At 55.1% G+C, this 27,568-nt stretch overlaps 2 protein-coding genes across 2 annotated transcripts in view; one reads left to right on the top strand and one right to left on the bottom strand.

Moving 5' to 3' along the window:
- Positions 1-12,915, top strand: part of ITPR3 (inositol 1,4,5-trisphosphate receptor type 3) — a 65,934-nt gene extending 53,019 nt beyond the window's left edge. Inside the window, exons 37-58 of the mRNA XM_080807277.1 lie at positions 79-187; positions 318-408; positions 537-706; positions 2,253-2,427; positions 2,546-2,730; positions 2,894-3,094; positions 3,245-3,355; positions 3,796-3,891; positions 4,012-4,113; positions 4,198-4,284; positions 4,834-4,944; positions 5,044-5,236; positions 5,500-5,625; positions 6,070-6,242; positions 6,967-7,131; positions 7,300-7,492; positions 7,984-8,088; positions 8,176-8,303; positions 9,166-9,331; positions 9,976-10,136; positions 11,264-11,425; positions 12,091-12,915. Of these exons, the coding sequence (XP_080663403.1) occupies positions 79-187; positions 318-408; positions 537-706; positions 2,253-2,427; positions 2,546-2,730; positions 2,894-3,094; positions 3,245-3,355; positions 3,796-3,891; positions 4,012-4,113; positions 4,198-4,284; positions 4,834-4,944; positions 5,044-5,236; positions 5,500-5,625; positions 6,070-6,242; positions 6,967-7,131; positions 7,300-7,492; positions 7,984-8,088; positions 8,176-8,303; positions 9,166-9,331; positions 9,976-10,136; positions 11,264-11,425; positions 12,091-12,159 (3,079 nt within the window). The 3' untranslated portion in view covers positions 12,160-12,915. The remainder of the gene's footprint in view (positions 1-78; positions 188-317; positions 409-536; positions 707-2,252; positions 2,428-2,545; positions 2,731-2,893; positions 3,095-3,244; positions 3,356-3,795; positions 3,892-4,011; positions 4,114-4,197; positions 4,285-4,833; positions 4,945-5,043; positions 5,237-5,499; positions 5,626-6,069; positions 6,243-6,966; positions 7,132-7,299; positions 7,493-7,983; positions 8,089-8,175; positions 8,304-9,165; positions 9,332-9,975; positions 10,137-11,263; positions 11,426-12,090) is intronic.
- Positions 12,916-13,905: 990 nt separating this feature from the next.
- UQCC2 (ubiquinol-cytochrome c reductase complex assembly factor 2) lies at positions 13,906-27,568 on the bottom strand. Its single transcript, XM_080807276.1, has 4 exons — positions 27,399-27,568; positions 17,969-18,043; positions 17,059-17,128; positions 13,906-14,091 (listed from the first exon to the last, which is right to left on the bottom strand). Exons 1-4 carry the CDS (start codon positions 27,534-27,536, stop codon positions 13,964-13,966), a joined length of 411 nt encoding a protein of 136 aa, XP_080663402.1. The 5' UTR covers positions 27,537-27,568; the 3' UTR covers positions 13,906-13,963.

Genomic DNA, 27,568 nt, shown 5'->3' with positions numbered 1-27,568 from the left:
GGGAGCTGGGGCAGGGTAGGTGTCTGGAAGGAGGTGGCCGTGGTTGGCCCCAGCGTTCCCTCTTCCCTCACGGGCCAGGCTGATCCAGCATACCAAGGACCTCATGGAGTCAGAGGAGAAGCTGTGTGTCAAGGTGCTGCGGACCCTGCAGCAGATGCTGCTCAAGAAGACCAAGTACGGGGACCGAGTGAGTGCCCAGGGCAAGCCGGATGCCCTGCGAGACTGGCTGGCGGGGCCAGGGGCTCAGGGCCAGGGTGGGCTGGCCCATGGTCGGTCTGATGGTGAACCACCGCGGGGCCTCGCTCCTTCCCCCCCAGGGCAATCAGCTGCGCAAGATGCTGCTACAGAACTACCTCCAGAACCGGAAGTCCAGCTCGCGGGGGGACCTTCCAGACCCCGTGGGCACTGGTCAGTACCATTTCCCTGCCGCCACTGTGCCTCTGTGTGGCCCATGTGCCTAGGCCCTGGGCCTGCCCTTCTGTTCGCCTGCCTCCCCCTGCCCCTGGCTCCTTTCAATGTGGGTTCCCCAATTCCAGGACTGGACCAAGACTGGTCAGCCATTGCGGCCACCCAGTGCCGGCTGGACAAGGAGGGGGCCACCAAACTGGTATGTGACCTGATCACCAGCACCAAGAATGAGAAGATCTTCCAGGAGAGCATCGGCCTGGCCATCCGCCTGCTGGACGGCGGCAACACCGAGATCCAGGTGTGGAGGGGCTGGGGGTGCTTGGGGGCTCACCTCCTCTGGGGGGGTGCCTTGTGCTTAGGAGAAGGTATGGGGTGGCACGTTGCTGAGGCTGCCAGGCCAGGTGCTGGTGGCCTGCACGAGTCCAGCTACGTGTGGGCGCGTCTACCTTCCCCCGGGTCATGTGGCTTCTTTCTGCCCACGCAGACTATTCTGCTCAAGCCAGGCCTGAGCCTGACTCCCCACCATGCTGCCCACATCGCATCCATCATTCCTGCCTCTTGGTCTCTGCTCAGGCTTCCTTCCCTCCTCTCCCCCATCCTCCTCAGCCTTTGGTGCCCAGTCGAAGGACCGCCTCCTCTGAAAAGTCCCCTGTGATCGCCTTATCCCCATTCTTTCATTCATGACTTGTGTTTTTGTTATTCTTTTAAGATTTATTTATTTGAAAGTGAGAGAGTCTGGGAGAGGCAGAGGGAGAAGGAGAAAGGGTCTTAAGCTGACTCTGTACTAGGTGCAGGACCCAATCTGAGGCTTGAACTCACGACCCTGAGATCATGACCTGAGCTGAAACCCCGAAACCAAGAGTTGGACGCTTAGCCGACTAAGCCACCCAGGTGCCCCTCATGCCCTGTTTTTTGTTTGTTTGTTTTAAGATTTTATTTATTTATTTGACAGAGAGATCACAAGTAGGCTGAGAGGCAGGCAGAGAGAAAGGGAGAAGCAGGCTCCCTGCTGAGCAGAGAGCCCGATGCGGGGCTCGATCCCAGGACCCTGAGATCATGACCTGAGCCAAAGGCAGAGGCTTAACCCACTGAGACACCCAGGCACCCCACTCATGCCCTGTTTTAATAAGTCTGCACTTAGTGTTTTCCATGTGCCTAGGCACTACGGTTTTAGCCGTGAATGGAAAAGACAAAATCCACATATCCTCTGAATTGGTCCTATAGCCTAGTGGTATAACAGCCCATGACTGTAACCCCTACATGGTGTGGATAGTGTTGGACAGTGCTAATGCCAGCGAGGGGCCTGGGGATGCCAGGGCAGGGATGCGGGAAGGCCCCTGAAGTGGGGCCAGTGCAGCGAGAGCCCCGAGGTAAGCCTGTGGACAGGAGGGGCGGGCTGCACCAGGCAGAGCAGGCAGCTGGTGCCAAGAGAGGTGGCAGGCTGTCAGATGGCCTCATGGGCGCTGGGAGGTGGGGCTTCTCCTGTGGGTGAGATGGGGCCACTGCAGGCTGTCGGGCAGAGGAGGGATGAAATTTAGACTTCCAAGGGGCACCTCTGTGGCTGTGTTGGGGGCAGATGGAGGAGCAAGAGCAGATGTAGATGGTGTGAGGACACTCGTGCAGGCCCCTAGCATCACAGTGATGGCAGTTACGGACCCTTCCCCTCCGCCTCGGACAGTCCTGACTGCCCCTGCCCCAGCCATAGTCCCAGGGCACGTCCAGGGACCTGTCTGCAGCCCAACCTTGTCCCTGAACCATGGGAGAGGGCCCTCTAGGCACTCACCGAGGGCTTCTTAGCACCAGGCCCTGTGCTGAGGCTGTCCGCCACCCCCCGCCCCGCCCAGAAATCCTTCTACAACCTGATGACGAGTGACAAAAAGTCAGAGCGCTTCTTCAAAGTGTTGCACGACCGCATGAAGCGGGCCCAGCAGGAGACCAAGTCCACAGTGGCTGTCAACATGAACGACCTGGGCAGTCAGCCACGGGAGGACCGGGAGCCGGCAGACCCCACCACCAAAGGTCAGAGGTCATGGCCATAGAGGATGGAGGTGCTGGGCCCAGGTCAGAGGGTGCAGGGTGAGGGTGAGGGTCTGGTCCCTTCTGGCAGCCCCAAGCCTCAGCGGGCCTCCCCCTGCAGGCCGCGTAGCTTCCTTCTCGATGCCCGGCTCCCCGTCCCGCTATTCGCTGGGCCCCAGCCTGCGCCGGGGCCACGAGGTGGGTGAGCGCGTACAGAGCAACGAGATGGGCACATCCGTGCTCATCATGCAGCCCATCCTGCGCTTCCTGCAGCTGCTGTGTGAGAATCACAACCGGGACCTGCAGGTGTGTGCCAGCCCCGCCCCTGCCCCCTGGCCAGTGCATGGACCCCCACCCTTGCCACCTGCCCGCAGGCCGCTGCTCTGTGCCTACACAGGGCAGGGGCCCCCAGGCCTGGCCTCTGGCCCCCCTGAGAGCCTCGCCATGCCTGCCCTCCTGTGCCCTGCAGAACTTCCTGCGCTCTCAGAACAACAAGACCAACTACAACCTGGTGTGTGAGACGCTCCAGTTTCTGGACATCATGTGCGGCAGCACCACCGGTGGCCTGGGGCTGCTGGGCCTTTACATCAATGAGGACAACGTGGGCCTTGTCATCCAGACCCTGGAGACCCTCACCGAGTACTGCCAGGGCCCCTGCCATGAGAACCAGGTGAGCGGTCACAGCGGTGCCTGTGGCCGACAGGGAGTGTGGACACGTGGGTGCAGGGAGCAGACTGGGCAGGGGAGAGCCAGGGGCATTGGGAGCCACCAGAGGTCTGAAGGGCCCAGGCCCCATGTCCCCCTCACTGCCCCCTGCCAGACTTGCATCGTGACGCACGAGTCCAATGGCATCGACATCATCACGGCACTGATTCTCAATGACATCAGTCCCCTGTGCAAGTACCGTATGGACCTGGTGCTGCAGCTCAAGGTGGGGCCCATGGCAGCCCATGGGCATGTGCGTGCGAAGGGTGTGCATTTGCGCAGGCGTGTGTGCCAAGTGTGCATCCTGAGGCGTGCTGGGGGGTTTAATATGCACACACAGATGAGTGTGTGAGCAAATGTGCTGCACGTACGCTCCAGGAGCAAGTGAATTCTGGGTTTCCCCCAGGGCCTCCTGTGTGTGTGTCTGCTCTCTGGGGGATTGTGTGCGCCCACTGTGGGGTGGGGGTGAAGGCAGTGGGAGGGGTAGGGGGTGGTCTGGATTTGCAGGACGCTTCTCAGCAAGTCCTGGGGGATAGTGGGGAATGGGAAGGCCTTGGCATATCTTCCGAGCCGGGAGAGGCTGTTGTGGAGTAGAAGGGGTTGTTGCGGGGCATGGTGGGGGCCCTCAGACTGTGACCTGTCCCCCTTTCCCACACCTCCCCGCAGGACAATGCGTCCAAGCTGCTCTTGGCTCTGATGGAGAGCCGGCACGACAGTGAAAACGCGGAGCGAATCCTCATCAGCCTGCGGCCCCAAGAGCTGGTGAGGCTGGGCGGGGGGTCAGGTTGGGAAGGAGTGATTGGTGGGGTGTGGAAGGGATGGGGATTGGGGCATTCCCTACGCCCCGGGAAAACGGCGTTCAGACAGGCAGTGCCCCGCCAGGTGGACGTCATCAAGAAAGCCTACCTGCAGGAGGAGGAGCGGGAGAACTCAGAGGTGAGCCCACGGGAAGTGGGCCACAACATCTACATCCTGGCGCTGCAGGTACCAGCCCCACCCCATGGCCCCCCCCCAGATGCCCCACCCCCGTGGCCACGCCCCGTGACTCCGCACCGCCCTCTCACGCAGCTCTCCAGGCACAACAAGCAGCTGCAGCACCTGCTGAAGCCGGTGAAGCGCATCCAGGAGGAAGAGGCCGAGGGCATCTCTTCCATGGTGGGGTCCCCGGGACTAGGCTGGGTGCGGTGCGGGGCTTAGATCTAGGGGCGGGGCGGGGCGAGAGCTTCGATGGGCTGGTATTTGGGGGCAAGGCTAGGGAGGGAGAGCGGGAAAGAGGGCAAAGCGGAGATCTGACCGCCTGTGGGAATCGGGATGAGCCTGGGGGCGGGGCCCGGAACTCTGGGCGGAGCGCGGCCGGGGGCGTGGCCTGAACCCGAGTAAAGAGCTGGAATTGGGGGATGGAGGGCGGGGCTCAGGGCTGGAAGAGCCACACCGGTGGCCCGGGGTGAAACCTAGGTGTACAAGTGGGAGCGAAGCTCTGGGGCGGTTCTGGAAGCCTAGAGTAGGACAGCGGAGGACGGTGTATGTCCTTCTTATTGTCTGGACATTGCTCTCCCACTACCCCCTTCTTAATTTGGGGCTGCATCCTAGTTGGGCTGGGCTGCGTCTGGTCTGGGTGGGGAACCCTCGAGCAGGTAGGGCTGGGTGGCTGGCCTAGCAGTGGGAAATTGTGGGGCCTGACCTCAGTGGCCACTCTACTCCCAGCTCAGCCTCAACAACAAGCAGCTGTCCCAGATGCTCAAGTCCTCAGCGCCCGCCCAGGAGGAGGAGGAGGACCCCCTGGCCTACTACGAGAACCACACGTCCCAGATAGAGGTAGGGCCAGAGGGCAGTAGGGGCACTGTGGGTGAGGGCCGTGACCCTGGCCCTTGGTGGCAGTGGCCTAGGTGTGACCCGGTGCCTGTGCACGCCCAGATCGTGAGGCAGGACCGCAGCATGGAGCAGATCGTGTTCCCCGTGCCCGGCATCTGCCAATTCCTGACGGAGGAGACCAAGCATCGGCTCTTCACCACCACTGAGCAGGATGAACAGGGCAGCAAAGTGAGCGATTTCTTCGACCAGTCCTCCTTCCTGCACAACGAAATGGAATGGCAGCGCAAGCTCCGCAGTGAGGACTGGGCGGGGCGGGACAGGGAGGCAGGGCTGGAGCTGCTTAGTGCTGCCCCCTTGAGCCCCACCCCCACCCCCCAGCCTGCTGCTTGTTGCCGCACTCCGCCCCCACCTCCGCCCCACCGCTAGGAGGGCTCTGGTCATGGCTGCTCAAGTGGGACCTGGAACTTGTGCTGGCGCCTAGGGGCCCCTGTGGGATGGGAGAACAATATGAAGGTGAGAAACCCCTCACGCCAGCCTGCCGCCCCCCTCCTCCCCCAGGCATGCCACTGATCTACTGGTTCTCCCGCCGCATGACCCTGTGGGGCAGCATTTCCTTCAACCTGGCGGTGTTTATCAACATCATCATCGCCTTCTTCTACCCCTACATGGAGGGCGCATCCACAGGTGGGGACCCAAGGGTGGCAGACGGAGGCCTCAGAGCCCACCATGCCCCCTCCCTGGGCTTGGGCAGAGCCTCGGTGCCGGCCAGGCTCTGTGGGGACCAGATGCAGAGTGGGGAACTGCCCTTTGGGCTCTGCACCTGTGGGAGACACAGTCATGGTCCCGTGGGATGGACAGCTTCCTTAACCTCTGGAGACAGTGCATGTCTCTTGCTGTCTCTCTAACGCCCAAACATGAGCCAGAGGTCAGACAGGGTAGCAGCAGCTGAACAGGACCTCCTGCCTTAAGCCTGGATGGGCAGGTGTGATGGGAGGGGGCCCTAAAACCAGGTGACCAAGAACGTTAGAGGGAAGGCTTCCAGGAGGAGGTGGCTTCTTGGGGTGTGTTGGGGCTGGGGCTGTGCTGGGCTTCACTGCCCAGGGCTCACCCCTGCACCCCGGCCCCCAGGCGTGCTGGGCTCCCCACTCATCTCGCTGCTGTTCTGGATCCTCATCTGTTTCTCCATCGCGGCTCTGTTCACCAAGCGCTACAGCGTCCGCCCCCTCATTGTGGCGCTCATCCTTCGTTCCATCTACTATCTGGGCATTGGTCCCACACTCAACATCCTGGGTGCCCTCAATGTGAGTGCTGGAGGGAGCTCCCACCCCCACCCCACCCCTGCACTCACGGGGCGGTAGGACCTCATGCTGGCTCTCTGCCTCCCCACAGCCACTGCTCTGCCCTACCCCCCCCCCCAACTCCATCCCTGTGAATGGGGCCAAGTTTGTTAAAGACCCATGGGTAGGGCTGTTCTGTGCCTCCTCTGTCACCCATGATCAACTGGGGAAACTGGCACTCTGAGCCAGTCAGGAGTCACTGTGGGGCCCCAGCTCCAGGGCTGCTACGTACATGGGGTTAGTGGGGCACTGCGCAGAGGCACTGTTCACACTGTAGACATCAAAGATTTGTAATGTGATGGCAGTTCCCGGCAGCTGGAAATAAAATGTACCTGGAGCAAGGCGGGGTGGCAGGGAGTGGGGGGCAGGCACCTTTCCCTAACTTACCAAGTCACCATCAGGGCCAAGGTTGGTCTGTTCAACTCCATCCTCCATTACCTGTATCTCACTTTTTTCCTGGAGCCATGGACCCCAGGGGATTCTCCCCTGATCTATCCTAGGAGCCCAGATACATTTCTGGAAGCATTTTCATTAATGCCGGGCCCGCCAGGCTGAGCAGGACCAGCTCAGATCTGCTCCACGGAAGGGCCAGCCTCAGAGCTGGGCACTGGGCGGGCCCAGTAGCAGGGAGTGGAGATCCGGGGTTGGTGGTGGGACACTGATCCCCCTGCCCTGTCCATGCCCCCAGCTGACCAACAAGATTGTCTTTGTGGTGAGCTTCGTGGGCAACCGCGGCACCTTCATCCGGGGCTATAAGGCCATGGTCATGGACATGGAGTTCCTCTACCATGTGGGCTACATCCTGACTAGTGTCCTGGGCCTCTTTGTCCACGAGCTCTTCTACAGTATCCTGGTGAGCCTGCTGGGGGCAGGGGCTGGCAGGGGTGTGGGGGCGATCGGGGCTCCCCTCAAGCTTCTGGAAGAGCCTGTGGGAAACCAGTGGGAGCAGGGCAGCCCTGGGATCCAGCGGCACCTGCGGTCCCACAGGCTCAGGTCCCATGGCCCTGTCCCTGCCCGGCAGCTCTTTGACCTCATCTACCGCGAGGAGACGCTGTTCAACGTCATCAAGAGCGTGACTCGCAATGGCCGCTCTATCCTGCTGACCGCCCTACTGGCCCTCATCCTCGTCTACCTCTTCTCCATCGTTGGCTTCCTCTTCCTCAAGGACGACTTTATCCTCGAGGTTGACCGGCTGCCGGGCAATCACTCTGGAGGTCTGGCGGCTCCTCTCCTTGGCGGGGATAGGGGCTGAGGAGGGGTCCACGAATGACCTATGTCAGGCCCAGGCCCTGGGAGTGCTTCTACACCAGGCTCCGAGCCTCAGTTTCTCCTCTTGAGTTCCAGGGAGGTCTAGCTCACACCAATCTGCCTCTCTCTTGCCTGGCACAGACTGAGGGGGTGGGAGAGCCTTGGGCTTCGGCTCCCTTAGGGGCCTCTTGCTTACAGATCCCAGCATTTGTGTTCAACTCGGTATTTCCTGGGACTGCCTATGTGCCAGGCTCAGGGGTGCAGACCCTCCTTTTCTGCCCTTCGTGCACAGGCCAGTGGGGGCAAGGGCATGAAGACCCTTCCCTTGTCGCCTGGCAGAGTTGGGAGCTCACAGGATCGAAGGGTTCGTGGAGGGTGTGATGCTGGGGACACAACCAGGGGAATGGTAAGGCCTGATGTGTCCTCATCCTGGTGACCTCCTCTGTGTCCTTTCTAGCCAGCCCCCTGGGGATGCCACATGGAGCCGCCACGATCATGGGCACATGCAGTGGGGACAAGCTGAACTGTGTCTCAGGGGTCTCGGTGCCTGAGGTCCTGGAAGGTGAGGGTGGTGTGTTTCAGGAGCCTGGGGAACGGGGCGCAGAGGCAGGGGGCTCGGCCTGGGTCTGAGCACATGCTCCGCGTGTAGGGAATGGAGAGCTGGAGAGCACGGAGCGGGCCTGTGACACTTTGCTGATGTGCATCGTTACTGTCATGAATCACGGGCTGCGCAATGGTGGCGGCGTGGGCGACATTCTCCGAAAGCCCTCCAAAGATGTGAGCATCCCCTGCCCTGCTCCCAGATCCACGTGGCCCAAGCCCTGGCCCAGTCAGCCGCAGGGCGGTCTTGCCGTCAGGTCATGGCCTGGCAGAGCAGCTTGGTCCCCGCCCCCACCCAGTCTTCAGTGTCTCAAGCCCCCATCAGGCGTCCGCTTTCCCTGCTCTCCCACCAGTCAGCGTGCAGTCAAGTGGATGTTGAGAAGCACCCTCCTCTGCTCCCACATCCCACCAGCTCACCATGGTTGCTCTCAGGAAAGACCTTGGCAACCAAGCTTTGCCCAGGCTAGGGAAGGTGTGAGTCAGATGTCGGGCGGATCCCCGGCTACACTGGCTTCATCTGTGAGGCAGAGCCCTCACCCACAGCGGGGTGGGCAGGGCGGGGAAGCTGAGTTGGCTCCATGAGGAGGCCTCAGGGTTTGACTCAGGCAGCCAGGCATTACCAGTAGCCAGTCTGCGCCAGTCACCTGGGGGCGAGAAGCCGCTTCCTGGTGAAAGTTCTAGAATGTGTGAGGCCAGGCATCCCCAGGGCAGGGCAGAGGAGTTCAGAGCTGGCTCTGCCCCCATGCAAAAATCGGAGGCAGAGACAAGCCTCCACCTGCAACCTTAGTGCCCTACGCCAAGCTCTGTCCACAGGGCTCAGGCCTAGCTGGTATCCTGAGTCTGCTCTTTCCTGACCCGCAGTCCAGGCCTGTGGCTGCAGTGCTGAGGGTGTGGGAGTGAGGCTGGGTCAGCATTGCCGCCTTTAGGGCTGTAGGAGCCAGAGGCCTTCATTCCCCTCCATCCTGGCCCTGACCCCTCCCAGCCTGAGTCTGGCCTGCCTGGGTGAACTGGGCCCAGCCTCCCTGCCTCCCCGCTGCAGGAGTCTCTCTTCCCAGCCCGGGTGGTCTACGACCTCCTGTTCTTCTTCATTGTCATCATCATCGTGCTGAACCTTATCTTCGGAGTGATCATCGACACCTTTGCCGACCTGCGAAGCGAGAAGCAGAAGAAGGAAGAGATTCTCAAGACCACGTGCTTCATCTGTGGTGAGGCCCTGCTCCTGCCCCTCGGGGGGCCGAGGCGGGGCTGGGGCGGCCTCAGCTGGGCCCATCCCTGGTTCCCACAGTCCCCGGGGTGCTGACAGCTTGATGGCGGTTTGCTCCTCCTATCCCTGGGGAGAACAGGACCCTTCCTGAGCTTGGGGTAAGAGAAGGGAGTGGGAAAGAGCTTCAGAAACCATTCCTTCGAACCTTCTCAGTGTACAGAGGAAACCGAAGCTCTCTGGTCTCCGTCCAGAGCTTTTCCCACTCGTGGTTTGAGGTGCTAGTCCCCTCACCCCAGGCCGAGGAGCCGGTGGCACCTGCGGACAAGATTCCTTCTCAGCCATCCCTGTTTCCTCCCCCTGGGCTAGGAATGCTGACTGCCTCAGTCCTCGGCCTGCGGAGGGCTGCAGCTGTGGCGGCGGGGATGGGGGTTGGGTGGGGTGGGGCTCTCCACAGCTAAGTGGCTGGAGCCTTAAATAGAAGTGATCTACATAGGCCGGGGTGGGCTGTCACATGTGTTTACCAGACCCATCAGCCTGAGACCAGATGCCCCCCCACTGCACCCAGAGGCGGTGTCTGCTGCACCAGGGAGCCCCATGATGGCTGTGGGAGGCTGACGGTCTCATCCTCACCCCTCGCACCCTCAGGGCTGGAGAGAGACAAGTTTGATAACAAGACAGTGTCCTTTGAGGAGCACATCAAGTTCGAACACAACATGTGGAACTACCTGTACTTCATCGTGCTAGTCCGTGTGAAAAACAAGACAGACTACACGGGGCCTGAGAGCTACGTGGCCCAAATGATCAAGGTGTGGCCCCGGGGACGAGCAACCGTGGCCACTGGGGTGGGACAGCTGGGAACACTTGTGGGAAGGCCGGGGAGCCCTCTGAGCTCTCCTGCGAAGGCTCATTTGTCCGGGAAAAGCCCACAGCAAACATGTCAGCCCCAAAGGACGTGCACAGGGTTCCCCAGGCCCGTGGGTGCCCGATACTGAGGAATCAGGGGATCCCACCCGGCTGCTGCTCTGTGAACGTTCTCAAGGGACCTTTTCTAGCTTGGCGAGAGGAATGGCAGCTTCCCAAAAGCTTTGGATGGTCTAGGCTGAGAGGGAGGCTGGGATAACTTGCAACTATCAGATCTAGGAGGAATCAGAGATAATCTGTCCAATTTCTGTAGTGATGGAGGCAGTGACGGCAGTGAAAAATAATAATAATTAAAAAAAGGTCTCGTGGTGTTTCGGGAAAAGGAAGCCTGTCCATTCCATCAGATGTAGTGCAGCTTCTAATCACCGCACAATGGATAAATTGCAGGCTAAAAGGAAAGACCTATTTAGTCAGGGAGAAATGGGGGAGTTCTACTATTTCTTAAGTCTATAATTTGAACTGATCTTTGAGTACAGGTTTATCTGATGGTCTGAGAACTCCCAGCTTGTGACAAGGAGCCAAACACCTCGTGGCCCCTTTCCCCTCCTCCCCTGTCCCGGGAAATGTGGCCTTGCCTCTCAGACACATCAGATGCCAGCTGTCCTCGGCAGACCCTCCCCTTGCTCGATGAGCCATGTGTCTGACTCGAATCTTCCTGGGGTGTGGAGCATGCGGGGCGGGGCGGGGCAGGGCGGAAGGAAGAAGCTTCAGGGTCTGGTGCAGAGGCCCTCCTCCTCCTCTCTTGGGGTGTCAGGAGAGTAAAGAGATGGTGCTGATAGCAGTGAGACTTGAGGCTGTGGAACAGAAGTTAGCCTGCCCCAGGGCACTGGCCTCTCTATGCCCTGCTGAGGGTCAGAGAGAACCCCAGTCGGTTCAGATTTTCCCCTGACAAGTCCCCAGGGAGTAATTTGTCCAGGGTGTGACAGCAGGCTCCCTCTCCCTTACTGCTTTTCTAAACGAGGCCTTCCTAGGCTGGGCCCAGCTTGCTCATCCCGCGGGGGACCTTTTTCAGAACAAGAACCTGGACTGGTTCCCCCGGATGAGGGCCATGTCCCTAGTGAGCAACGAGGGGGAAGGGGAGCAGAATGAGATCCGGATTCTTCAGGATAAGCTCAACTCCACCATGAAGCTCGTGTCCCACCTCACTGCCCAGCTCAACGAGCTCAAGGAGCAGGTGTGTACCCAGTCCCACCCTTGGGGTCCCCAGCTTCAGAGCCTCACTGGGAGGGGCGGGTCACAGCCCAGCCTACCGTGGGGGAGAGGGGGAGGGTGCTGGGGCCTTCCTTTCCTTCTTGAGTCTGGGGTGGAAGACAGGTTTCAGAGATATTCTCTCCCCCATGGAAAGCCAGACTTGAGGTTGGTGGCTCCTGTCTGTGAGCCCCTGAATGACAGGGCCAAGTGGACGCTTGGTAGAGGTATGAGAGGTCTTTCCCCCTCACTCCCCACCTAACCTGGCAGCTGCTAGGGAGACTGTCTGAGGGGCTTACCGGTGATCAGGGAGGTCAGGGCATCCTTCCACTTGTCAAGATCCCCTCTCGCCCAGAGCATCCTCCTCGCCATCTGGCAGTGGCTAAATGAGGTTAGGCAGCCCCTCTTTTAGGTGGGGTGGTTCCCCAGCTGCACCACATCAGGGGTTCGTGATGCACTAATTGAGGACAAGGGTTTGGGGCTGACATCCTCAGTGCACCCTGGGGGGGGCCTTGGCCTGCTGCCAGCGCTGAACAGCAGCTGGGCCCTCTGGGCAGGGGGCGGGGGGCGGGCACTGGCCCCTCCCCGGTGCCCACGGAGGGAGTGCGTGCCAGGCTCCCTAACCGGACGCGTGGGCCCGTTTAATCCTAGATGACAGAGCAGCGGAAACGCAGGCAACGCCTGGGCTTCGTGGATGTCCAGAACTGCATGAGCCGCTGAGAGCCGCTGGAAGCCCTGATGGGGGATGGTCATCACGGACAGCGGTGACTGGAATGCCGCCCCTTCCTGTGGGTCAGGGGGCCCAGCCAGTCGGCCAGCCTTGAGGGGCCCACTCAGCCTCCAGGTCCCACTCTGCTGGACACCCCTGAGCCATCCCAGGCTCTAGCCAGTGCGGTGTGGGGGGCCACGGGGCTGCCAGTCCTGCCTAGAGCCATTAGAGACAACTCAGAACGTCGCTGGGACTCCGCTTACCTTAATGCCTTAGAAGAAGAGAAGCCGTCTTGAAAGACAATCGCTTTGTCCCTTAAAGCAGTAACTGACATTCCTGTGTGGGGGTCATTAGGAGTGGGTCCCCTCTCTGTTCTAAGCACTACATTTTGGCCTCCGCCCGCGCCCCGGGGAGGTGCCGTAATGCTGTCGTTGCTAGTGATTTTAGTGCTGGTATTTAACTTATTCAAAGGGGGCCATGCCTGGGCCTCGGATCTGCTGTGGACAGCACGAAGACCTCATCGTTCAGGCCACCCCTCTGGCTCGGCCCCAGGGAGACTGACCTGAGGACAAAGAGCCTTGCTCCTGGGACCTGCCCCTTCCTAGTAGGCCTGCTGACAACAGTCACTGGCCCGAATGACAGGGCCTGGGTGTGTTTGAGTGGCTGGTTTTGGACTGCTTGTTTTATCTCTTGGTGTTAACATTTTACAAATCCTTTGGCCTAAGAACTAATATGTTAATTGCCTTAAATAAATTAATAGAACTCTAGGCTGTGAGGAAGGGATGCTGTTTCCTATGCTCCCCAGGGGCTGTGGGGGTTCCTGTGGCACACGGGCAGGGGACAGAATATGAGCCCTTGCCCACTAGCCCGGCCTCACCTCGGGCTCTTGGCAGATACCCGAGTGCATCCCATCTCGCAGCACTGTCGGAAAACTGTGTTGCAGGAGAACTGGTTGTATTTTATTGTCTGTACTTCAACACACACTGAGGAGTCTAGGTACAGATGGGGTTAAGAGCTCACGTTCACTTCTTCCCCACGAGGGGCGCGTCAGCCCCTGCCCTACCCCTTCTCTCAGCTCTGTGCTTTACAGAAGAAAGCTCAAGTGGGGAACACGAACATTTACGGAAGAGCTAAGGTTCTGTGGAATAATAAGGTGACCCTGTGTGGCCCAGGCCCAGGGGTTTTTGTCCCGTGACCTCCCACACAACCCGCCCAGAGCGCTGAAGCCCACGGTGACCTAAGGCCCTGCCTGGCCAAGGCCCGTCCGTAGCTCTGCTCTGGCCCTTAAGCCAACCAGGAACGTGGGTTTTCTGCAAGGTCAGGGGCAGAGGACTGGGCTCCGTCCTTCTGAGTCAGTCAGTGGGAATGAGGGCCAAGCAGGCTCTTCTCATCTCTCCGCCACACCACCTCCTGCTGCTCTCTGCTGGCAACAGGATGCCTTCTTCAATATTTACCGCTATTTCTGGCTCTCCCCCAGGAGCTCTTACAACAAAAGGGAGACTGAGACTTTCGCCAGGAGCCAGCCAGACCCCCGCTGGCAGGTGGGGCTCCCGTGGCTGCGCAGGAAGCACCTTGCCCAGAGGTCCCGGCACCTTCCCTTCTCAGGCCCAGACAGAGGCCCGCATTTCCTCTCTTCTGGAGACTTCCCTACCCTGACCGGTGGGCGGGGCGGACGCTCAACGGCATCCCTTCTCAGGCAGCTTTCTTTAGAGCAGCAAGGGCTTCCTTCTTGTGAGGCTGAGGAGATTCTCAAACTGTGACGATGGGGAAATTAGGGCAGTTTTATTTATGATGACAATGTACAAGACTCCACACTTAGGTGCGCGGGCGAGATAAGGGCCGAGCCCAGGCCTTCTGCTTCTCTTCAGGATTCCTGGGGGCAAACTTCTCCTGCAGTTTCTTCCACATGCCTTTATTCATTTCCTTAAACTCTTCCAAGGTGTCTGCAAGAGGGGAAGACCAGAAATAGACTGAAGTCAGCAATATGATTATGTAAATTGGCCCCACGGGCTCTTGCCATCCGAGCGCACCTTGATTTTTACACAGTGTGGTCTGTGAGAGGGAAGCATGGCCCCGATGTCTGATAAGCGAATCAGGTGGGCTCACAGAACAAGAACTGCTCGAGTGGAGGGAGTACCTGCGTAGCAGGCCCACGCGAAGCACCCTGTGCCTTACGGTGCCCTCTGCCCACATCTATGTGGGCCCCCCGCTGCCCAGTTCCACAGGACCAGCAAAGGAATGGCACCGCCACATCAGCGACACATCCCACGGGCCCAGAGGCCTTCTCTCAAAACTTGGCAGGCCTTACCGTCTCCATTTCTCAGATGTGGAAATTAAGGCTGAGGGAGGCCAGGTAACTTGCTCAGGTCACACAGCTCAGAAGCAGCAGAGCTGGGACATGAAGCCGGGCAGTGTGGGCCCACCATATGCTGTGGGCTTGAGCAGGCCCGGGGCGGGGGGCAGCGGGAGATGGACCCGGGATCCCCACCGATCATCTCCTCACTGGGCAACAAATGATTCAACCCTGTTAGCCTCAGAATCCTCATCTGTAAGGTGGAGGTCAAAACACCCGCCTCCAAAGCTGTGGACTAAAGAAAATTAAGAGGAGAATCTGCTTGGCGCTTGGCCTGCACTCAGGAAAAGCTGGCCATCCTCTAGGCTATGAAGGTGGCAGGGAGCTGGTCAGTGAGAGCTAGTGGGGCCCTTGTTTAAGGACACACACACAACGCACACACATAGACACACACACCCCAGAGACCCCAAAACCAGCTCTCTCAGTCTCGGTGCTACTGACATTTTGGGCCACCAAGTCCTTTGTTGTGGGGCTGACCTGCTCACTCTAAGACGTTTAGCAGCAACTTGGCCTCTCCCCACTAGATGTCAGTAGCAGCCCCCCTACCCGGCCCCGAGCCGGGACATCTAAAAATGTCTCCAGACGTCGTCACGGGGTGATGTGGCAGATTTGCACCCCGCCCCCCAACCACCCATCTAAAGGCTCTCTAGGGCTAAATGCTGCCTAATTTTTTTTTTTTAAAGACTTTATTTATTTATTTGACAGACAGAGATCACAAGTAGGCAGAGAGGCAGGCAGAGAGAGGGAGGCAGGCAGATAGAGGGAAGCAGGCTCCCTGCTGAGCAGAGATCTGGATGTGGGGCTCGATCCCAGGCCCCTGAGATCATGACCTGAGCTGAAGGCAGAGGCTTAACCCACTGAGCCACCCAGGTGCCCCTATGCTGCCTAATTTTATCTGTACTTTAAATTTAGGTTTTCACATAGTATTGTTTTAATTTCATAGCCTAGATTTTCCTTGGTTAACAAAACTTCTGAAGAAGAAAAAGAAGAGCTTTTCTGAACAAAAAGGCAACTTACATTTATGGTCGGTGGGCTCTTGACTAAATGAGGACATACAACATCCCATCCTGAAATCTTTCCAGAAGTCTAGGTTGTCTTGTGGGCACAAAGTGGGAGGCTGAGGGGTCCCCGCCCACTTGCGAGCCACGAGGACTCTCTCAGAGTCTACCATGACGCCAAGCCCAGGGGAACACACTTGGGCCCGAGACCTTGGCCACATTTTGGACTCGCCAGGCCCTCAAACACTGTAAGGTGTGTATTTTTGCCTTGTCAGAGGAAACAATCAGAAACTTGTGCCACACAGTTGCAACAAAAATATATGAGGCTTATTGTGAAAACAAATTATCAGCAAATTTCCCAGAACTGAGCTCCCGGCCAGAACAAGTTGGAACCACAGGCCAATGGTGGAAGTCTTCCAACTCCCCGTCCTTTGCTGCAGAGTCTGTTGCCCCTTCCTCACCCCCCTGCCCCACTCGCAGAGGTGTCCAGGGGCTAAGGGCGGAGGCTGGGCCTCTGGAACTTATTTCCATCCTAATTTCAAGTTCAAACTTTGTTCAAACCCCCTGGGGCCCTCAGAGTGACACAGTGCATCAATGCTGGTAATTGCATGGGCCTAGGGACAGGGGAATACATTTATGTACGTATTTTTAAAAACTGTCGATAAAGTAATTCTGCCTGGCCAAAATATCTTTACCCCAGTTTTCCAGAGTACTGTAACAAAAATAGGATCAGAGCTGACATACGATAGCAGGTGACACCACTTCTGTTCAGAAGGTTAAGCGTTCTCTAGAAGGCCAAATCCCCAAAACTTAGTCGCTGAAAGGCTGCCAGAGGAATAGGAAAGAGAAGTTTCTAGAGTACCAGAAGGCAAACGTTTCAGGGCCATGCCCTTGCAAAAAAGGTTAGCCTATTTTTGTATATGGTATCCTTGGCAATAAAAATAGTAATTTTCTAGACCCTGCCTACTTCAACCCAGGCTCTCCTTGCCACTACCCCCAACTCCCCCTTTGGTGACAATAGAGATGGGGAAGTAAGGAGGGGACGGCTAGGCAAGGTATTTCCTTTCCTGTTAATTGAGGTTTGTCAACAATTCCCAAACGTACCTAGTTAAACCCATATCTAACCCACAAACCACGTCCCCTGGGTCAGATAACTCTTCGACGGATATCCCCATACAAGTTTATTGAATGGCTTTTTGTTTTAATTAAAACCCTCATTGTTTATAAAGCCCCCTTAGGACCATAAAAATAAAATTATTTTCCTTCCATCCTGATTTCAACTACTTCCATTTGGCAAATATGTATTCCCCTGTTCCCTGCTGCCCAGGCTTGAATTTAAAAGCTCTAAAGATGGATTTTCTTTTTTAAAATAATGCCTTTGACCTTCTTCATATTCTATGGCCAAAAAGCATGAGCCCTGAAGCTTCAGAATTTCCTCTGGGCTATTCCACAAGACTTTCCATCATGCAGTGCGGTCTTATTAGACAATTCCCCTTGGCTGCTCGAACTCAAAGAATCATTTGCAAACCGACCAGAAAGGGCAGCGGGGCTGTCAATACCTGTGGACAGGATCAGCTTGTACTCTTCCACAGAGAGGCCACTGAAGCTTGTGTCTCTGGGCCGAGGGTACTGGTCACACGGGGCAGAGAGGACAGAGAAGGTGGGGGAGAGATTAGTTCTGCAGCACAACGTCAGAGACCTGATGATCCTTGAGAAGCCTTGCTCTCTCTCCCCGCACAGTTCCCCAGCACGGGCCTCCACAAGCCAGGGGCCCGGCTAGAAGAGCAGTGCCACCTAGAGGTCAAAAACCTGGCCTCGCCTGGACCGACCCAAGAAGCTGGGGGGGGGGTAGTCTGTGTGATTTAGGAAGTCTGGGTGTGGTCCCCCCAATTCTGCATTTCTAACCAGTTGGGGGTGGGGGGAGGGAGATGCGTGCATGGCTGCTCACAGACCCCACTCTGAGTTGCGAGGATTTAGAAGAAATCCCTTTTCCCTGTAGGCTAGGCATTTGGGTGTGTGTATCTCTAGTTACTGAACACATTGTTCCAGCCTGGGGAAAACCACGCTGAATGGAATTTGACAGTAATCACATCAGGGCTGAGGAAAAGCCCAGCTTTGACAGGACGTTCCCGAAGCACCCATCTTTATCACGAGTGTGGGGAAATGCCAGCTCCCTCAGAGAAGATGGGAAAATAACGGGTAAGGCCCAACAGGCGTCAGATACACCCGGAGCACACACTGGTCTATAAAACACATGGCTGTTATTCCAAATTATAAATAGCTTTTATTTAGGTGACCTAAAAGCCTCTACCAGGCGCCCTTGTTGGCTTGGTTGAAATTACTGGTTGCATTTAAAAGGAGCAAAACCGCACTTCTTTACAAAGCACCTTATAATCAGATTTTTCACTCACTCTCATTGGTCATTTCCAGTCCGAGGGCTGGGGATATAAAAAAGACTGGCCCACTCACCTTGTGTTTGTAATAGTTTGAATGGAGTCGTGCTAGGCTCTCATACATCTGATCACAGGCCTCAGGCTCTGCAATCTGAAAAACAAAGAGCCCCCCAAGGAAGTAAGCACACCCTGCATCTGCACCTCCAGGAAGGACCCCGCTTCCACAATGCAAATGAAGCAGCCTGCCGCTTAGCACCAGCTTCTCCCCTCCGTGGGAAGTCAAGTTGGCCTCCAGCTCCAGTGATGAGAAAGCTATTAGAAATCACCTTTCTATGATGGCTCGACCTCATCCACTCCCCAGACTGGGGAAAAACTCCATCAATTGGCAAACAAATGTTTGTTGAGCATCTGTGACTGGTGGACCACACCAGCAGCAGTGGGAGCCACGGCAATGAAAATATAGTATCAGAAGGGTGAACCTCACGGTGGTGTGGGCTGCAAGAAACCGGGGTGGGCAGGGGGAAGGGGTGATTCACAGGCTCAGTGTATGGCGAGAGAGAGTTCTGAAGGATGCACAGGAGTTGGGGAGCAGAAGCGAGAGCGGAGAGGCCTTCTAGGTGGAGGGATGGTGTGAGCAAGAGACCTGGATGCTGTCTATGTTTCAGACCAGATCAGTCTGGCTGATGGCCTGAATATGCAGTAAGAGCCTGGGTGGAAGAAAGAGCAAGAGTTTTTTGAGTTAAACCTTCCATATGAAATATATTAAATACTCTTTTATGAAAGGCAAAAAAAAAAATCGTCTGAGCTTTCATCCATGGTGAGCCATTACAATTTTACAAGGAAAGAAACATGATGAAGGCAGTAGTTTTAGATGAGATAGTTGAATTGAGGAGAATCCAGAGGGAGAGTCCAATTAGGTCCTGCTAGAAAAGAGAGGGCGCAAACACTGAGGCCTTACGAATAGAGGGAGAAAAATCAGGGCACCCTGGTCCCCTTGCTAGAAACTGCGAGAAACATGGACACGTGCAGACGTGAGGTGGTTTGTCCCTGTTCATCCCTCTTTTTAGGTTTCCCTTCCTTCTGCCCTATTATTTTACCTATGGTTCCTTGCGCGATTCCACCAAGAATTCTGAAAGTTTCCCCCAAAAAACAACTTTCTCTTTTATGTTTTTCCCTGGAATTCAAATGATGGAGTTTTCCTACTTAAATCCTTTCTCGAAGAAGGGAAAGCATAAATAAATCAGTAGTTAAGTGTTTTAATAAGGTCGCTCTGTTTCTGCCTCTGTGCACGTGTCAAATGAGGTCCCTACTTCACAGCCAACAAAAAGACAATCCATCATGTAGTTTTACTTGATCCGTCCCTGGGTTCAGGCCACTCATCACGACAAGGCCCAGGTAGCCACATCAGAAGAGAGAGGATTTGGGGCTGAGGAGGTAGCCAGGGTTCACTGAGTAATAATCAAAGGTGGACTGGCACAGAGGGCTGAACAGAAGGAAGGGATGGAAAAACCTAAGGCTGGGACTGGGTCCTGAGCCCTGCAGGGCAGCGTTCTTGGGGCGGGGGAGGGGGGAAGTCCAGCTGGAACTGAATTCTGCAGCACACACTTCAGAGGAAAGCATTTCAAACATTATGGTTTCAGCGGAACGTGCATAACCACGAGCTGACACGGAAGGGAGAACAGAGTGTGCGAGACACAAAAGGAAACAGAGAATAACGCCAGCACCAAGTTTTAAATATTATGTCAATTATCAAAAGAAAATCATGCATTTCATCTTTTGCCTGCGGTCTTTATTCTTGTGTGGATGGGCTCACTTACAAATTTAAAAATAAGGCACCAAGGGGCGCCTGGGTGGCTCAGTGGGTTGAGTCTCTGCCTACGGCTCAGGTCATGGTCTCAGGGTTCTGGGATCAAGCCCTGCATTGGGCTCTCTGCTCAGTGGGAGCCTGCTTCCCCGCCTGCCTGTGATCTGTCAAATAAATAAAATCTTTAAAAAAAAAAAAAAAGGAAAGAGAGAAAATCTTAAAAAAAAAAAAATCACACACCAAGGACCTGCAGTGTGCTTGGCCCTGTGTATGAGCAGGTCTCCGTGGCTGTGGAGAGCAGTGGAGTCACACCTCCTGCCTTGGAATCTTGCCTCCTTCACTTATCAGACCCAGGATGCTGGGCAAATCATGCAATCTCCCCGTCCCCCACACTTTAGAAAAAACCTGCCACATTTGCTTTATCACTCTCTCTATATATACGTATTTTCCTTCTGATCCATTTGAGAGTAAGTTGGAGCGTGACGCTCCTTCGTGCCATAATATTTCCGTAGGTTTCCTGAGAACAAGGGCATTTCTCTTACATAACCACGGTTCAGTGATCAAATTCAGGACACCTGACATTGATGCAACACTTTTATCTAGTTCATCATCCATATTCCAGTTCTGTCAATTGTTTCCGTTATAATCCTTACGTTAAAAAAAAAAATTTCCTTTTGGCCCAGGATCACCAACGGCATTTATCTGTCATGTAGCTTTCTCCTTTCAGCAGGGATGGTTCCCCGGCCTTTCGTCTTTCAAGCACTGACATTTTTGAAGCATATCCGCCAACTTAACCTTTCTTTTAAAAGGAAAGACAATAATAGTCCCTATTTCTGAGGGCGGTGCAAGGAAAAATGAGGCGATGCCTGGATTGCTCTGAAGTTGGGGCCTGGGACGCTGATCGATGTGAGTGATTCGCTTTTCTTAGTGTTACTGAACAGTTCTGGCAGGCAACGCCGGGTCTCCACCTCACAGACTACAAGGGGAAGAGCGGAAGTGTTCGGGACAGCCCTGGAGACAGGTAATCCTGGTGGCAGTGCAATGAGGACTGCTGTGGACACTGCCAGGGGAGACCGGCCAGCAGGAGGGTCATGGCTGAGGACGAGCAGGGGCTACCTGAAGGAAGCGGGGGCTCTGCAGGCAGGGGGTCGGCTGGAAAGCACACACCCTGGGGGGGATGAGGCAGTGAGGGTGTCCTCAGCAGATCGGTGTTGTCCTCGCCGATGCGACCACCAGCGTGTGGCTAGGCATGGAAGTAATGAAGGCATGGGAAATCGCTCCATGCAAGTTCCCCTCCTGCTTCTCCTCCAACTTCTCTAATGGTGACCACGGGGCAACTCGGCAACCTCCTACTAAAGCCTTGAGAGAATGAGGTGTCCTCTTCCTTCCCGTCTCTGCAGGGGCACAGAGGGAGGCCGGGGTCACCCCTGTAGAGCACTGCTCCCAGGAGGGCATAGGGTCCGAATGCAAAAATAACGGGATGGTCTGAGCTCCCTCAACCTCTTAAAATTCCTTCAGTATTCACAACACAGCCTCCTAGATACTTTACATAATGCCCCATGCTCCATTAACAATCCGAGAAGGAACCAAACAGCTAACAAGAACCAAACACCAAAACATGAATTGGTCACCCAACCTCTTATCTGAGGCCAGAAGGTGTGTGTATGAGGCTGTAAGAGCAGCTCTGAAGAGGTGATGAGGAGGTGATGAGAGGCTGGAGTGCTCATTTCTGGCCAGGTGTGGCTGCCTAAGGGCAGATGCGGATCCAGCCAATTCCAGGTCCCGGGCACATCCAACCCAAGCTCCCCAAGGGAAAAAGTCTTATTTACCATTTAAAAGGATTATCGGTAGAAATATCTGTCTGATTCCAGAAGCCTTGCCACAATCCTACATCCTACACTTTATTCACAGACTCCAGCACAAATGTTTCTGAATTTGGAAATATACAGTTTGCCTGATGAAATGTTCTGTGCACTTTTAGAAATATTCTTATATACAAGCTTTAAATTACCTGATTTTGCATTCACACCTAATGAGATTACGGACATTTTAGGACTAATAGCAGCTCTGGGTTTGAAGAAGGCAGCCGTGGGACATTATGAAAAATTCAGCTCTGCTCCCTAAATGTGAATGAAATAGATGTTCAACTGACATAGTGTCCTTTATGGCTCTATTTTTGCTCCTTTTGCATTTCCCCTGCTCAGTCGTCAGTAAATTTCTCTTTACCATATTAAACTTTTATACATACAAATCTACATCAGTGCCGCAGGCACTGATTTCGATTTTCAAAATTGAATTTTGGGTGGTGACTGCAATCGGTCCACACAGCGGCCCGGATTCTAGTCACACAAAGGGACGCATAAGCACTTCTGGGAAAGGGTGTTGCAAATTGCTTTGCTAATTAAGGTAGAGCTGGATTCGGTCCAGGAGGATCTATGAAAAAGGTTTTCATGGCTTGGTAATGAACTACTGAAATGAGTTCATTCCGTTATGGGAGCCTGCCCCCTTCAATTCTAGTGCAAATCTATTTCTTGAGCACCTACTAGGCAGAGTGCTCTGCTGGGGGGCTGCGAGGGGACAATAAAGACCCAGCCTCGGCCTTGGAGAAATTGGAAATCAAGCCGAGGAGACAAGTCAGGCATGCGTTAAATATCAAACACGGCCCCAGGGGTAGCGTGTAACTGAGCGCCAGGATACAGGACATCAGGGGTGGGAGCGGGTCACCAGGCCTGGCTGACAGGGCAGGGGTGGCAGGGGTCTTGAGTTTCAGTGCAGTGACAGTTCAGAGGGGGAGCCAGAGTCCCACAGTGCGCGGAGGCAAGGAGCTGGGGGTGGGTGGAATGGGGATCAGAGGAGTGGCTGGAGGACGTGTGAAAAAGCAGGGGACAAGGATGTTTTAGGCAAAGCAGGGTCTTAAGCTGAGCCAAGGAGTGCTTCAAGGGTTGGGGGGGGGCAGCAAATCTTGGCAAGCCTTGTGCATCTTGGGGGGTGGTGTCCACGGTGCACTAGATTCAGAGGTTAAGAACCACTCGCATGGCGGCCCATTTGGGAGGCAATGGGAGGCTAGGGCACAGGCTACCATGCGGTGAGAGGCAGAACACGGACTGGCACCAATGATCGGAGGACAGTGAAGACCTCACACACCTGCCTGCCACTCATCAGGGAGGCAACAGGCAGATCCACAGGGCTCCAAGTAAAGCAGGGACCCACCTAAAGTGGTCCCTAATTTATGCCTCTAGGAGGACGAGCACCTATATTTTTAACCGAGCACAGAAAGCTGCCATCCCGTGGCCTAAACACTACCTTGGGTTGCTCTAGCTCTGCCTGGAACTGGGAGAGGAGGAAAAAGATGGAGACATCTGCATTCCCTCTCACAGATGAGTCTCCTCACAACTCCTGTTTTGGAGTGGGTTCCAGATTATAGCTAAAAATAGCACAATCTGTCCTTAGGCCATGCCTCGGACACTGGCCTTCTGGGGCCCCACAGAGCGGGGCATGGGCACGGCTGAGGTGCTGTCCTTGCGATCAGCACCGGCCAGGCAATGGTGGATGGAGCTGGCTCCCTGTCACACTGAGGAAAGCCAGAGTCCAGGGCTCCGCCAGGTGACAGAGAAAACAGAATTACATACAACCTTTACACTCTCCCCTGAGACCTGGAACTATCACTTACATTACTGCAAACCCAAGACACAGTTCAACTTTTCTCAAAAGAGGCTGATAGGATTTAAACCTGGGTATGATGCAAGAACTCACTGGTGGGTGAGCCCCTTCCTGGGTGGCCGCGTTTCCAGGCTGTTCCCCAGAGCCATGCCCCATGCTAGATTAGCGGGTGCGGGTGTGCAGTCAGGGATCTTTCAGGAAGCTGCCTGTGCACCTAAAGAACTCACGAGAAGGACTGGCCCCTTTCCCTGTACTTAAGTCAACAATCAGAGTTGTTTTCCACCTGCCCCCACGTTGTGATTCTTTTATTGAGCGCTTGGTGCTGCAGGGGACATGTTTCCTTGAAGAAATTACATTCAGAGGGGGCAAAACCCATAACCATTAACTTTCAAAATACTGCACAAAAGGACCGAGGGTGTAAGAGGTGTTAACTGTGTTCCTGCTTCCCACCATCACCTCCCTCTTGGTGGGTTCTGGGTGGTCCGTGAGGCTCCCCAAAGGGCAAAGTGAAGTGGTATTAATGGAGGCAGAGGTTTTTGTACTCTGCGTTCAAGTCTGAATGACTGATTTGCTTTCTAGTGAGTCCGGTCCTTCTGCACTGATATCCCACCTGACGGTCACCTTTCTTCCAATCTGTACGAGGGTGGTCGTGGCTGGGGCAAAGCAAAGCAGGTGGGTAAACAAGCAGGAGATATTTACTTCTTTGGCAAAGCTGTCATTGGCCTGAACAGGGAATGAGGGAAAAGGGGTGGCTTCATGTTCACGGAATAAGAGGTCTTTTCAGCAAGAAAGAACTCGGGAGAAATGGCAGCTGAGGAGAGAGGAGGCACCAAGGAGGCAACACCGGATCAGGATGGGCACAGCTGGCTCTGTTGCTTACTTGTCTCGCCACTGACTCCCCGGGGACCCCGAGTAAGTTGTTTTAGGTCTCTGATTTTGTTTCCTTGTCTGTAAAATGGGAATTAAGTGATGGCCACCTTCCTCAGCTGCACTGAGGATTAAATTAAATGAGAATATGCCTGCAAAAGCATGCCAGGCCATGTGTTCAGTGGCACTGTTAACATGCAGGAAGCCAAGGGGCGGAGAGGACTGCCTGCCTCTCTCCTCGACAGGAACAAGGAGGCTGGGGAGCAGAGCTACATCTACCTCTAGTCCGATCTTTCTGGCAACTGGCATAACCAACGGGGAGCTCCCCACCCATCGGCCAGCTGGGTCTAACACTCAATACCGGCTGCCAGCTTCATGAAGAGTCTACCAGAACCACCTTTCTTTCTCAAGCTTTATAAATGATCCGGGGTGTCAGTGGGAGTGACTCACAGTGCTGTTCTCCGTTTTGGCAAAGGGCTGCTCCCTCTACAAATTATGACCAAGATTTACTAAGCCCAGGAGCATTCTCAGGTGCCACAAGGATGAGGTACCATGACAATGGTCCTGAGTAATGTGCTTGCTGCCCCCATGATATACTGGTTCGCTCTACTAGGGATGCATTCATCAGCGGCTCCAGAACCATCGACAAAGCCATGACTTGCATTTAAAACTATGACTCAAATCTGGGTGGGCCTTTGGCTGATTAGAACTATCTCCCCAGGTGATGACAAAAGATGACAACTCCAAAAGAGAAAGCTTTTCTGGGTCCTCTAACACTAAGTCAAGTAGGCAAACGTCACACTCTCTCACCTCCTCCGGTCTCTGTCTGCCTCCCTACTGGCTGCTTTCACCACCTGAATTTCAGTCCAGTAAATTGCATGTCTACCTGACTGGTAAGTTTCTTGACGGTAAGGACCAGGCTCTGTCCCCCTTCTGGAGTTCCTAAGGTTCCCCCCACACAGGAAGCTCTCAAATTCTCACCACTCAGGACACAGAACTATTCCTTCTAACTCTTCGATATTTCTCTCCACCTAGTTCTGCCACACCTGCAACTGTATTCAAATGATTTTTGTCTCATGAGTCATAACCGATCATTTATTCAGTCTGTTCATCCAGACATTTACTGGTTGTCCTTTATGTGCCAAGAACCATGCTAGACACTGGGGCGGGGGGAGAAAATAAATGGCACCCTCTCTATTCCCAGGAGGCTCACACTAAAAATACGTAGGGAGCAGAGCCCTAGAAAAGTCTATGGAGTTTGTAAAGTTGGAACTAGATACAATTCTTGCCTTCAAGATCTTGATATGTCGGCACTGTAAAAGGTGTGTCAGCGTAGTGGCCCCTCACTCCTTCCCCCAAGCCCAGAGCCAGGCACTTCATCCATGCCCTCCCCCAAGTCTGAACTTTGGTTTCAATGATACCACTGGGCATGTTCTTGCTCCTTGAGGTGGTCTGGCTTGGCTCTTTGTTGGGCTAAGCTGCAAAAAAACATGTTCCTGCTTTGACAGGTAGTGGCCAAGTTTGGCAAAAGTCATTTCTTCACGTTGTGTGTTTATATATCATATTTCCTATCTCTGACCTCTTGCCTGAGCCCCAGGCTCAAATATCTCACTGCCTCCTTGACATTTCCACTTGGAGGTAAGTCCACTTGGCATCTCAAATTTAACATGTCTAACACCGAACTCAAGACGTTCTTCCCACACCTGCTCCTCATCTAGTCTTTCTCGTCCCAGTAAACGGCACCTCCTCCCACCCAGTTGCTCAGGCCAAAAAAATCTAGGTGTTCTCACTGGTTTCTCTTTACCCCTTTACGTCACATCCACTATATTAGCAAGTCTCACTGAAGCAACCTTCACAGTGCACCACTCCGTCTCTTGTGCTGCCTCCCTCATCCAAACCATTATTTCTTGCCAGAGTAGCCTTTTCTCCAGCCGCCTTGTTCCTATCCTTGCCCACTATAATCCATTCACCACATGCAACCAGAATGATCTTTTAATACAAATAAATTAGATCACGTCAATTTTCACAAACCTCCCCAATGGCGTCTCGCTGCCCTTATGATAAAATCCAACTCCTAACCAGAGCCTGTAACACCCTACTGCGCCTGGCTCTTGTCCTCCTCTGACCTCAACTCTTAGCAACTCCATCTCACTCACTCCCCTTCAGCCACTCTGGCTTCCTTTCTGTTCCTTAACACGCCAGTCTGCTTCCTGCCTAGGACCTTTGCCTGGAATGCCCTTCCCACCAAGTGTACAGCCAGCTCATCTTCTTCCCTTATGTCTCATCTATGTGTCACCTCCTGGGCCAGGCCTTCTGTATCAGAACCAGTATTACCCTTTTATCATGCTACTCTATTTGACATCCAACACAGGACTGATCTGGACTATCTTACCTCTGTCTACTTGCTTACTGTGTCCGAGAAGAGAATGTAAACTTCAGCTTCAGTTGAAGAGGACAAAGAGGACGCGACCCCTTCTGTCTAATTCACTGCTGAGTCTCCACCAGCACCTAGCACAGTTCCCAGCACATGGCGGGTGATCGATGAGTATGAGCTGTGTATGAATGAGCCCCACAGCCGCCCTAGCACCAACCTGGAGGAGAGCAAGAACGTAGGGTCTATGACTCACACAGGGGCGGGGGTTGAGGTCCAAACCTGCTGCATGGACTTACAGGGGCCCAGAGAGCACACAAAGGCTTAGCTGGGGCCCTGCAGAGGTCCTTGAGGTTTGGCTCAGTCACTGCACAACACTGCGAGGTAACAGCACCATGTCAGGGAAGCTCTAAGCCTGCGACTGACGCTATCTCAACTCTGGCTGCACCCAGAATCATCTGGTGAAAGTTACCAAATATTGAGGCCAAGGCCCCAACCCCAGAGGTTCTAATTCAATAAGGCTGTACGGTTCCGGACACCTAGATTTTTTAAAAGCGTCTTCAGTAATTCCAAAGTGCAGCCAGAGGAGAACACTGAATAAAAGACTGGGTCGTCGCTCTCTGCAGTTCCGGGAGGGGTGGGGGGGTACAGGAGGGTCCGCGCGCACGTGCGGCCAGGGAGGGAAGGCTCGCGCATGCGTGGACCCCACTGCTCGCCCGCTCGTCGGCCCCGCCCGTGCCTCGTCCTTTCCGCCCCTCGCCCCAACCGCCACCCCGCTGCAGGCGGACCCCACAGTCCGGTCACCTGGGTGTTCTCTCCCTCCCGAAAGGCCTGTGCTACCCGCTGCCGCAGGTAAGCGCCCAAGTCCCGGCCCCGTTTGGTCTCGTCCACTGGCCATTCCTCACAGAGCTTAAGGAAACGCCGGTAGCGGCTGGCCGCCATTTTGGGCCCCGTTTGTCCCCGCCCTTGAGGGA

This window comes from Martes martes (genome assembly GCF_963455335.1).
Source record: "Martes martes genome assembly, chromosome: 6".
NCBI classification, from domain to species: domain Eukaryota; kingdom Metazoa; phylum Chordata; class Mammalia; order Carnivora; family Mustelidae; genus Martes; species Martes martes.
The sequence above is the reverse complement of the archived record's forward strand: the minus strand, read 5'-3'. Positions and strand labels throughout refer to the sequence as shown.

Coding starts and splice junctions, on each gene's coding strand:
- UQCC2 (XM_080807276.1), bottom strand. CDS start 27,536: ATGGCGGCCAGCCGCTACCGGCGTTTCCTTAAGCTCTGTGAGGAATGG. Junction 18,044..27,398: donor GGGAGGGAGAGAACACCCAG/GTGACCGGACTG, acceptor TTTGTTTTTCAG/ATTGCAGAGCCTGAGGCCTG. Junction 14,092..17,058: donor CAAGCTGATCCTGTCCACAG/GTATTGACAGCC, acceptor CCCCTCTTGCAG/ACACCTTGGAAGAGTTTAAG.